We start from the raw sequence: 12,804 nt of genomic DNA on the forward strand, positions 1-12,804 counted from the left end.
TTCCTCTGAAGGGTGCCTGGGCTCAGCCTTAGATCCATAATGCATTTATCAGAATACAGAGCCCGTTTTGGACATTGTTTATTCTTAAAGTCACTTTATTTTAGCTCTGGTTTGTTGGGTTCAATTGTCAAATTGGATGTGAAAATCTGCAGGAGGTCTAGTGTTTGGTAGTTAAAGTTACAAAGATGAAAATCTGAGCATCTGTATAAATGGATGATGACAAATGCAAAATCATCTCTGTGTGAAGTAACAATCAGGCTAAGCTCTGCTGGACCTTTAGTCCACACACTGACACAAACATTAGTTTCAGAAAGCACTTCATAGTTCTAGAAGTTGATCCTAAAAGTGATGAGACGGCCTGATGTGAGCCACTCAGTGTGACACACAACGTGAAGCTCTGCCCTGTGGGGGAATAACTTGATTTTAGGAATTCCCTTCGTTGGCAATATTTAGAGAAACAGCATTTAGCTTTATCTTACTAGTGCTGTAGCAGTACTTTCAGAGTTATTAAAAACTTTAGAAACAGCAATGTCACTTTTTTACAAGGTATGATTTGTGTTTATCTGATCTGTATAAGGAGACGTTTGAACAGAGAGTCATGACTCCTCCAGTGTGACACATCGCTGCTTTATTCTTCAAAGTTAGAAATAAATATTTCTCCAACTAAAACACGATGAAGGGCATTATTCATGTCATGAGCTGGTATCATGAAAAACCACATCACTTGGGACCGTAAACACTCAGGCTTCAGCTTTATGTAACGCATCTAAAAATCCTGTTAAGTGCTAATATGAGGCCGTATATGGAAGGAAAAACCTGCTCTGACACTTCACAGGAATGAAAACGCTGCGATATTCACACGCCGCTTTGATTGTCGAGGTCAAACCGAGAGCAGCAGGTTCAGGCAACCTCAGATCTTCACACACACACACACACACACTTTCACGCATATACACAACTCCACATACATCGAGCTGCACACACACTCTATCCTCCGCGCCTTGATGTTGCAGTAACATGATGCAACAGCGGGCCTGGATGGCTCCCATGGGTGCTGGTTAGTCGACTTAATGGACTGCCACAGCTAGCTTCAAAGACTCAAAGAGTAAAAAGAGTAAAGAGCGATAGGAAGGAAGAGGAGGCGTTAAAACAGCGAGGAGAGCAGAGAGAAACACGAGGGTGAAGAAGTCATCATCTGAGTTGGCCTCAGTCATTCAGAAGTTGGTGACCGGAGTTAGACGAGTGTTTAATATACATATACCCTGAATCTGTTTTGATGCTGTAATGAATTCAAAGCTCCTGATAGGTCAACACATTCAAAAGGCTGTTTAAAGAGTCATGACCTGATTGGCGATAACTTTGTGTGAGTTTTTGGCTTTATTCAAACTGTTTTATTTACTCTTGTATACACCAAGGGAAAAAAAATAAAGATTAGAAAATCAAAGAAATTCTCAATGGTTTGGTTCTTCCTTTCTTTCAATTGTAGAAATAAGACTTTTGATTCATCACCGGAAAGTATTTGTACTAATTAAGTCATTTAGACCAGAGATCTGGAGGAAGTTTTCCATTTGCTCTGGCTAATTAGTTGATCCAGCAGCAGAGAAACAGGCTGTGATTGCTGCGATGTTAAAAGTCCCTGTGAAAGGCTCAGATTGTTGCTCTGAGTCTCTGACGACATTACAGGAAGGACCCCTTCAGAGATAGAGCTTTTGTTTCAGAGAATGCCGCCAAAAAAGTGGTCTTGCTCCGTGCAGTGTTTTTCTTGTTTAGTGTCTGAATGTGGAGAGAAGTTGTGTGCACCTACTCTCCGTGGAGCTTGCACTCTCATGCTGACGGAGCTCAGTTCTGTCAGCATGATGATGGTGAGCTCGGAGAGGAGGGGACACCCTTTAAACTTTTATTGTGAGGCCATTTAAATACACCGACGCACAGAGATGCTGTTTGCTCTGCAGCGCAGTAAGGGGAGCATTTAACCATTTCTGTTTGTTTTGTGAAATAGACTGTGTCCAGTTGACACATTTTCACAGATTTAGGGGACGCAAAAGCCGCAAAATTCTCTTGTGAATCAGGCCCTGAGTTAAAAGGATAGGATATGAGGAGTAGTATAAATATGAGAGAGAAATGTACGTCGCTTTGGATAAAAGCGTCTGCTAAGTGAATTGTAGAATTGTAGAAATAAATAAAGGAAACGAGGACGGAGGAGGAAGAGGAGGCACGTGGCTGAAAAACCACAAACTGTTCTGTGATCAGTGCGTCTGTCTTTTGATCAGGCTGCTAACTGCACACAGACGCTGCGGTTTTCAGGCTCGCCATTTTCCACCGCGGCTGGCAAAGTACACACGGCACACACAGACACACACACACACACACAGACACACACACACACACACACACACACACACACATACATGCCATTGAGAAAGAAACACAGGATTGGCAGGTGAAGCTTTAGTCAAACACACACCATGTGTTCAAACACACAGCAGAGCAGGAAGAGCTGGGTTTGGGTGCATGCCTGTGTGTGTGTGTGTGTGAGTGTGTGTGTGTGTCTGTGTTTGACGTTTGATGTTCTTCATTGAAGCATCTCAACATAATGCAGGGAAAATTAAAGAAAAGTCATCTTAACCCTCGACACACACTGCACTCACACAAACACACGTCTAGAGCAAAAAGAGGAAAAAGTGATGAAAGATGAAACAAAGTCTTCTGTCAGATGGAAGTTCTCAGGTTTGTGTGTCAAATAAACAAACAGTTTACCGAATAAATCTATAACTTCATTACAGGAGAAACAACTTTAAAAGTCGGTCAGAGAGCAGAACAGACTGATTCTGTACTCGGACTAAAAGTTGAGTCGTGTAAGTTTGTTACTCACCCGAGTCTGACTGTTGGATCATTTGTGTTTATTTGTGTTTTAAAAAAAAAAAACGTCACACACAGCTCTGTTTATTTAACCGTGTTGTCCAGAATGTGTGTGGATTAACTATCCTGCTGCCTCTACACAAACTTTTTGTCAATTTTGCTATTGTCTCCAATTTAATGTTTTAAAAAAAATGGAAAATGGAACATGTTCGTGTGTGTGTGTGTGTGAGAGTGTGTGTGTGTGAGAGAGAGAGAGAGAGAGAGAGAGATATTTCCATATGGATATAATGATACCCTGCATAACAAGCAGATAGAATTACACACACACACATGCATTCAATCATACTGTTACACTTGTAAGCACGCATGTACAGATACAGCCACACACACACACACACACACACACACACACACACACACACACACTGTAAGTCAGAATATTAAAGGGAGGAGCCACCAGGTGTGTCTTGTGGAAACACTCAGCAGGCTCCCTTATCTTCTTTAGTCTGATGAATAAATAACAGCAGCCATCTTTCACCACTAGCAGAGTCTCATTCTGGAAACATGTTACCCAGCTCATTAGCGGCTAATGAGTTAGCCACACCACAGACTGTTGAGCTTTGGTAACTTAGCGTTTGTTGACCCCTCCCTCCTCTGCAGCTCCTCCCTCTTGTCCATATATGATCACTTGTGGCTCTTGAAAACCACAGTGGCAATGGCCAAAGTTCCAGGCTGGCTGAAGAATAAACCAAAGTCTGAACATTTTATAAAGTCGTCTCTCCAAACTGCACGGCGAAGGAATGGAGTCGACAGATATCATGTCCGTGCAGTGTTGTTTCCCATCATGATTGTGAGAGTTTGAGCCGGTGGTCGCCGTTTCGTCAACATGTTTTGTCTATCTCACAGGAAGATGAATGTCGGAGGCCTCGTTTTGTTTTGTTTCGTGTTGATCGTTTGCGGTTGTGGGGAAAGATGAAACGGGACTTTGCAGACGGCAGCTGCTGAATGTTTTGCCGTGACTCTGTGAGAATATTAAACTGGGTTTCGTCAAGAAAAGAAAAAAATAAAGAATTGGTCAACATTTATAATTTGCTTGAAATGGTTTGCCGATTGTATGGTTTCCGTAGCAACAAGGACGTAGTGCAATATGGCTTGGATCTGGAGGTTTCATAAAGAAAAGCGTTTGTTCCCAAAATATTTGATGTAATTTAAGTGCATGTGGTTTAAACATATACACTCTGAGGCTGTCTACCAGTACATGCAGTGACTACACACACACACACACACACATACACACACACACACACTATAATTCACTTAGCGCTGGTTGACTTCCTGCCCAGTGTGTCATGTTTGATGTTTAAATTAAAGCCATCGATCAGTGGTTGTATCTTATTAAAGCTAACCCCTGTGTGTGTGTGTGTGTGTGTGTGTGTGTGTGTGTGTGTGTGTGTGTGTGTGTGTGTGTGTGTGTGTGTGTGTGTGTGTGTGTGTGTGTGTGTGTGTGTGTGTGTGTGTGTGTGTGTGTGTGTGTGTGTGTGTGTGTGTGTGTGTGTGTGTGTGTTTTATCTATTAATCTATTAATCTCCGTCCCCTGAGATTACATTTTATTTTTGCTGTATGTTATTTTTTATTATAATTGATGCCTCCTTGCAGCCGAGACCACAGGCAACATGTTTCTGGTGTTCCACTCTGTTGAACACGATATCTGGATAAAGTAATTTAGCCTTTCAGTAAACACAGAAGTTAATAGTTCATCCCTTCTTAGATATTATATGACTTTGGTGTTTAATTTGCTTTGTTTAAATGTAATAAATAAATCATTTAAATGTTAGATTGACTGTTGCGGGGGGGACAGTCAGGACAGTCTCGTCCTGTAAGAAAAATCATGGTTTACCATCTCATTAGCAGCTTTAAGTTCCCTCTTAAGTCCAGAAAGTAACACATCATTTTTTTTATTTCTTCAATCCTATTCTACGTCGTCCCTTTAGGCTCATCATACGTAAGCCACCGCAGCCTCTCCCTATAGTCACAGTGATGGAAAATACCGTCCCTGCTGTGCCTGTGAACGTCTCATTTCCCTTTAAAGAACTTTGACTGGTCAGAATTATTATCCACATTGTGACATCAAACATTTCACAATGTTTCCGTTTTTTTCTTTTTCAATCTGTTCCTTTCTCTGTGGTTAAGTTAATGTTATAACTGTGTTTTACTGGATGTTCATGATTTACTTTCAAAATAAAAGCAGGTTTTTACAGGAAGAAAAATAGTCTTAAGCTTAAGACAAGTAAGTACACAATTTGAAAATTAAAACTAAGCAAAATAATGGCATTTCAAACATGTGATTCAAAATGTGATTAATTGAAATCAACTATTGAAATACAGCGATTGATTGCATTTTTTTCCCTCTATCGCGTCAGCCCTACTCTTAAACCTTGATAAGTTGTACTAAGGCTGTACTGTTGTAATGACCAAGACAAAACGAATGGGCGATGTGAGGTACAATCTCTGTTTTTATCAGTGTCGTCTGGCGTGTTTGAAGAGAATGTTTGGTTACGTTGTAACCTTGGTTCTCTGAGTGAAGAAACTATCTCTCAGTCCCCCGTACGTATGGAATATGTAACTGTGTGGAGAGATAGTCTCGATACGATAGAGAACAGCTGTTTGTAGTTAAAAAAAAATCAACTTCCTCTATTACAAAAAGGTCTATCTCTCCCCTCCAGGGATCCTTTCTGTAATGTTTTCAGACACTTAGAATAACAGTCTGAGCCTGTCAGGGACAAAAACAACTACTTTTAGTGGACAAACTTTGATCCATCAAGGATTATGTGGCAGACATTACAGCCTTGTTCACTGCTGCATGACTCATCTACTGGAGACAATCAAAGATTTCAGAATATATGAGTTATTCAGACCACAAATATGTTAAAAAACAGGCCCCAGGTTTGAAAAACATGAATTATTTAAAGATGCAGAAACAGGAGAATCCAGTAGAAAGGATGCAGGTGAGACATAAAAGGGATGGGGGGGGGGGGGGGGGGGATTAATGGAAAATAAGAATGACAGAATCAGAAACACTGGATGGGAACAAGAGGAAAAATAAAATAGAAAACAAGGACGAACGTGAAAAAGAAACCAGAGATGGAGAAAAGGATGAAGTTATTTTTCTGTCAGTTTGAGGCTCATAGACATGAGAAGTACACAAACACACACACACACACATGCTGAGGAGCGTGCGTGTGTGTGTGTGTGTGTGTGTGAGACATATGTTTATGTTCTAGGCTCATTTTCCATTCACACACACACACATCCTCCACTTTTTCCAGTCTGTCATAATTCAGCTTCATGTTCTGACTCGAGTACCAGCTCTGACATGTACGGTGTAACTGCACACTTTCATACCCGACAACCAACAAGAGTTTGATCTATGACTGGAACTAACCTAAGTTTGAAAGACGTGTTAAACGTGCAGTGGGGGAAATATCTTGGATTTTCAGTAGCCCACCTCTAACAAGTCTCGTCATGTCTCATAAATGGAAACTAAACTTGTGTCATCTGAGTTTTTATCAATCATTTATTTTTAGCTCGTCAAAGTCTCGTCTTCGTCAAGGTTAAATTGGTCGTTGACAAACATTTATCATCATATTTACCACTATTTCATAAGAAAATCATCACTTAAAGCTTCATCGCTAAATTATGACCCTCATTGTATTAAGTGAAAGTACAGTTCATTTACAAAACACATTTAAACACAGCTTGAGCTGAAAGTGCACGATACTGGAAGAAAATGAAACTGAAGTCAAAAGTAAAATACGCACAAAAAGTCCAAAAACAAGAATGAATACAACGTGACAAACACAGAGAAAAAGGAAGACATACTGGCAGATTAATGGGCAAAAGAAGGTCACATAAACAGCTACATGACACCGTAAGTGACGTAACAGTCACACGACACAACAAAATTGATAATTCAATTAGTTTCCAACACTTTTAATGATTGATCTTTTAGTTGTTACTGCCCTAGTTTGATCTACCGATTAGCTCTTTTTATTTGTATGATCATGTGTCTCCAAACTGACATTAGGAACATAGATTCAAACTGAAACCCAGACAGAAACTGATCACCTCAAAGACTCTGAATCACATTCACACATTCAGTAATACCTCATTAATCCATGGGGATCACACACAGGGGATACTACATATATATATATTGGGACTATTTTTCAGGGTGGATGAATCCTCAGGTTGTGCTTTAGTGAGTCTTTGCTGCAGCAGGGTGTGTGTGTGTGTGTGTGTGTGTGTGTGTGTGTGTGTGTGTGTGTGTGTGTGTGTGTGTGTGTGTGTGTGTGTGTGTGTGTGTGTGTGTGTGTGTGTGTGTGTGTGTGTGTGTGTGTGTGTGTGTGTGTGTGTGTGTGTGTGTGTGTGTGTGTGTGTTTCCTGGGTGTAACCGTGATTTCAAATGAAGCTTTAAGACACCTGAGTTTACAGGTAGAACACCTGTGGTACGATCGCTGTTGGTGTGAGGTAATAGAAAAACAAGAACCAGCTGACTTCCCTTTGATGTCTGTTTACAGGTGAAACACAACGGACTCATTCAGGACATGAACCACCCGACAGCAGGACGCATCACTGTACCTGGTGAGTACACACACATGCACACACACACACACATGCCAGTGCAGCCTCTGTTGGTTGAAAGTTCTCAGGTTGTTTCTACTTTAAGGAGGCCGTTTGTCCTCCATCGTGTATTAACAGCAGAATCTGTGTGTGTGTGTGTGTTCGTGTTTGTCTATTCACCGCCTTCACAATATCCTTTTCTTTGCTCTCTTCTTATTGTTCCCCCCATCTCTGTTTAGTAAACAACACCAGTGTGTTTGATTTTGATTTTCTATGTGTGTGTGTGTGTGTGTGTGTGTGTGTTGTGTGTACCTCAGAGGTTTAATTGAGCATATAAAGCGTGCAGCTTAGGACATTCATTGGCCGTAACATTCCTCTGTGTTTGTGTGTGTGTGTGTGTGTGTGTGTGTGTGTGTGTGTGTGTGTGTGTGTGTGTGCGCGTGTGTGCGTGTGTAGGGGCAGATAGTTGGTCCTCTTGGTTCGTCTTCACAGTTTTCAGTGGGAACTTGAAAACCATTTTTAATATCTCCTTGGATGTAAAATTGTTTGATCTAAATGTTTTTTTGAAATACATGCACAATGCCTGTCACACTATTTCCTCCTTATTCCTACCTGTATTTTAAGGTGTGTTTGGATCAAAAACAACACAAATGAGCAACATCCACTGTATTGTGAAAGTCTGTCACCTGCGCTGAGATTCTCCTGAGGTGCTGCAGAAATGCGTGAACCAAACTCCATTTAAAAAAATGAGCATTTTAAGAGTCGTTTGCTTGTCGTCTCACACAGACCGGACAAATCTTGAACTCAGACTTTTTATGAATCCTCACCCTGACCGTAATTCGACAACCTTTCATTCTATTTATTGCCATTAAATCTCAGTCAATTCTGCATATTTGTGGTTCATAGCGCTGCAGTCGGACAGATTTCAGCGACTTTAGTGTGACTTACGGTGGAACTGTCACACAGCAAGAAAGTTCATCTAGACACAGTCTCACTTTAATCTCTGCTGTGAGATCAAAACAGATACTCTTCAGGTGAACACCTCCACAGTGCTGCTTTAAATCGTATTCATTCAAATTTTGTTTTGAAATGTATATTTTAAAATACAAATAAATAAATAAGACGATTGATAAAAATGTGTGACCCAAATTGAGTTTATGATGAATGAAACAAAACTAAAAATGTGCACGGATGAATAGAAGCATTACATAATCTTAATAATTGGTCCTTACACACACACTGACACACACACACACTGACACACACACACTGACACACACACACTGACACACACACACACACACACACACACACACACACACACACACACACACACACACACACACACACACAGTGCCCCTGACACTTGTTGAGTGTCATTGGAGGGGAAACAGGTTGCTAATGGGGTGAAAATAGAAGCACTGTTCATACACACACACACACACACACACACACACACACACAAGAACCGAAACAGTCATGCATAAAACCAGGATCCAGGTCGAAACACACACACACGCACACGGTCATGTAATGATGCACGTGTTGGCTTACACACACACACACACACACACACACACACACACACACACACACACACACACACACACACACAGAACTGTGAGAGTTCAGCTCATTAGTGCTGCTCTTTAAGAAAACAGATGATTGTTTTGCGTTTCCTAAAATAACTCGTTTTGTTCGCTCAGCTGCCGACTGCTTCGTCCTCTGAACCGCCTCAACACAACATGACTGTTGTGTATCCACATGGGAATGAAGAGGTGAAAAAAAATGAAGGATGATCTGAAAATGGTCTTTAATCTGCTTACTTCACACACTGAGCAGCACACAGAGGAGGAGCTCTTTGTCTGCATTTCTGCCTGATTAACGCTCCAATATGAAGTGTGATGAGATGGAGATAGTCCGTTTCCTGGGATCAATGTCTTTGTAATTCAGATGCACAAGAACTTATTTACAGCATGCATGATATATTAAAGTGTCCTCCTACATTTTTTAAATTTTTTTATTTTGTTGGTTTGATTGACTTGCCTCCCCAAGTCATATTTTTTAAATTTAATTGTGTTCTCTTTTGATGTAAAAGTAAAATATAGAATGGAAAGAAGAAACCTTTTAGAAGGACTGAAAACATCGCAGAAGATTAAATGAGAGACTTGGACGATGAGGAAATTAATTAAAAAAGAAAAGGAGCGAGAGAGAGAGAGAAAGGTCAGAGGCGTCTTCAGTGATGTCTTCATCGTTGCATCTTTTTCTCATCATCATCTTCTTCCTCTCCGTGTCTCTTTAATGAGTCCCTTTGGCTCCGTGTTACATCCATCTTTTATTATCGCACTCTCAGTCAGAGGTGAAAAAGTCAGAGTTTCTGCAGCTTGCTCGACTCAGAAGTTAGAAAAAGAAGGAAGAGACAGGAGAAAGACAAAAAGAGGAGATGAGCAAAACAAAAAGTGAGTGAGGGACAAATTTACTTGGATGTATTTCGAGTGGTAGCACAAACCCTTGGAGCGAGGACCCTCTTGGAATGAAAGGAATTATTATTAAATGTATGCTGCCTCTTTAATTGCTTTTGGGGAGTTTTACCATGCTCCTAACTCTCCAAACAAGAATCAAAAGTGGGCTAAATTAACTTGTCATTCTGCTTTTGTGTTGGAGCATTGCAAAATGGCTCCACAGCGCCTCAGTGAAAGTCTAGTTGAGGTTACTTTGTCCTATATGTAAGAAATTGGATATGCAAATTAACCAAGTCAAGACCTACAAAAAATTATCCATTGTGTTATAGTAGAAGATATAACTGTGTGTCGTCAGCATAAAATAACATTGTGCTGATGAATTATTATTAAACATTTATTTGTGTAACTTGTAAAAAAAAGGGTATGACTACATTTAAAAAGAGTGCAAGCAAACCATAAAAATAACATGTTAGGTAAAACAACAGTTTACACAACACAAAGTTGAATAAGTCTCTGAAATTTTATGAAATCTCTTTCATGGAATTTTGCCGCCTGAATATAAAAATAGTTGTCTTTATTTAGTAAAAGAACTTTTTGTGATATTAAGACAGTGTCTTAGAAAATTATGGCAGTGTGGATAATTTTGTTTCCGTGGAAGGTATAACTGTGTGTCATTAGCATAAAGTAAGATTATGCTCACACATTATGTTATTAAGTGGAAGCATGTAAATGGAGAAGAGGGTGGGGCCAAGAATCGAGCCTTGAGGTGCCCCACAGGTTATTTCTGCTGTGGATAACAATGATATAGCAAGAAACAAAGAAAGCACCATAATTAACAAACTTGTTTTTAATCTGATTTAATCTATCCACTATCAAAATGTCATGCAACACCAGTTTTCCAAAAGAGAAAGTATGAAACAGTTGTGTTTTGCAGAAACAAAGAGTTTAAAAAGAGTTTTTAGAACAACATGAATCTTTTGTTTTGTTCAGGTGTAATGTGGAAATTAAACAAAAAGTACGGATAATTTCACTTTTTTATTTTAACACTCTTTTTAAACTTACCTGCCTTCATTTGTGCGTTGAATACAAACATTTATTATTGAATTCTCTATACTTTTCAACTTAATTATGCAAACATATAATAAACCAGCGAACAGACTCGTATATATGTCATAAAAACTCAATGTATCTTGTGTTTGTGTGTTTGTTTGTTTGTCTTCAGGCCCTGCTGTCCGTTTCAGCAGCTTCATTCCTGCTGGGCCGATGCCCCCTCCTCTGATTGGCCAGCACACAGTGCAGGTGCTGAGAGACATCCTGTCTTACAGTGATGACATCATCAAAATGCTGCTAGAGACGAAGGCGGTGGCCCAGAATGAAGTGTCCTGATTGGCTGATATCACACATAAGAATATCAAAATATAAGAAAGAGACTCCAAAGAATTATTTTGGAGGGACAAATTGACGATTTCACATCAATAAGAAAAATAAGAATTTATTAATGATATGTTGGGAAGCTATTTTCTACACACTTTTAATAACAGTCATTTGAATGGTAAGGTTCTGCGCAGTAATACGTATTTTTCTAAGATCTGAAAGTTAATTATTTGACATTTTCTAAATTTTTGCACAACTTAAATCATATTGTTTACATCACTACATAGCATAGCGGACTCCTGAAACGTTCTAAAGCACTCCTGATTTGTGGTTCCATTTTCTTGTTTTTTTTTGTCTGTAAATTGCCTTTGCACTCCAGAAATGAGTGGTTGCTATTTATATAAAAGAAAATAACTGTTGTAATTATGCATTTATTTTTGCTGAGCTAACGCGTTCATAACTCCAAAGAAAAGGTGATAAATGTACTGATATTCTGTTTTTCAGAGATTATGTTGGTGTGTTCAGGGAAACGCAGACGTTTTTTATCATTAGATAAAACTCCATTTGATATCACATTTTTGTGAGTGTCAGTGTTTACTTCTTGTTTCATTTCATTTTTGGCAACATGTGGCAATACTCACAACCATGTATTGATTTGTTTTATTGTATTGGCAGCAGATCTCGTCGATGTACTTGATTGCTTGGATGCACCAACAGAGAAAGTATTTGAAGTAATACCAGCAGTGATATCTCACCAACAAACTTCATTTTAAATAGACTCTGTAGGTATCCAGAAATCCATCGTTAAAGTTTCCACAAATTAACTTCTCTCTCTGGAAGGGATAGTCCAATTAAAAACAGATGGATGATCTGGGAAACACTTTGGAGTTATTTAAGGATTTATTTTTAACACATCTCATCATCTTATTGACATCTCAACTTTGGTGTGTATAATTTCATTTCTTAAAGAAGTGATGGACAGGTTTATATTACCTGGTGGATAGTATTACCTGGGGACCTCTGATCATTTGTAATAAATGTAAGGAAAGTCTGTGTTTTAAATCAAGTTTGAATCGACCATGTCAATTATATATCAAGTAAAAACACAGGGGCAATTACTAACCATCGTAACTTTTTTGAAGAAGGTCTCTGTGGCTATTTCTGCTTTTTCAGCAACTTCAGCTGGCTTATTAACAGAAAGAACAAACTAAAATCCACCAGAAAAACCAGATGTTGAACAGTGGTTAGAGGGATGACATGCTCTGCAGCAACAGGCTCAAAGCAGAAATCTTTATAGTTCCAACAGTATGTGTACACTTAGCATTAACCATAGGTTCACTGCATCACTTTTTGTGTACTTTTTTTTTTTTTTTAAAGAGAGAGCACTGTGTTTACTGTCAATACTTTCAGCGTCTCATTTTTTCCAATCAGAAATGACAGGAAGTTATGCACATCCAGTGTGAATGCTCGGCACCAAGTACAGAATTCC

At 39.3% G+C, this 12,804-nt stretch overlaps 1 protein-coding gene across 2 annotated transcripts in view; it reads left to right on the plus strand.

Moving 5' to 3' along the window:
• The window catches only part of sugct (succinyl-CoA:glutarate-CoA transferase), a 61,265-nt gene extending 49,375 nt beyond the window's left edge, over positions 1–11,890 (plus strand). The window contains exons 13-15 of one of the 2 annotated variants that reach the window (XM_061064313.1): positions 7,437–7,500; positions 9,186–9,257; positions 11,164–11,300. In XM_061064313.1, the coding sequence (XP_060920296.1) occupies positions 7,437–7,500; positions 9,186–9,208 (87 nt within the window). In that variant the 3' untranslated portion in view covers positions 9,209–9,257; positions 11,164–11,300. Of the gene's footprint in view, positions 1–7,436; positions 7,501–9,185; positions 9,258–11,163 lie in introns of both variants that reach the window. The other variant, XM_061064310.1, reaches the window with a different exon arrangement.
• Positions 11,891–12,804: the final 914 nt, after the last annotated feature.

The sequence above is a fragment of the Labrus mixtus genome, chromosome 19 (assembly GCF_963584025.1).
Source record: "Labrus mixtus chromosome 19, fLabMix1.1, whole genome shotgun sequence".
NCBI classification, from domain to species: domain Eukaryota; kingdom Metazoa; phylum Chordata; class Actinopteri; order Labriformes; family Labridae; genus Labrus; species Labrus mixtus.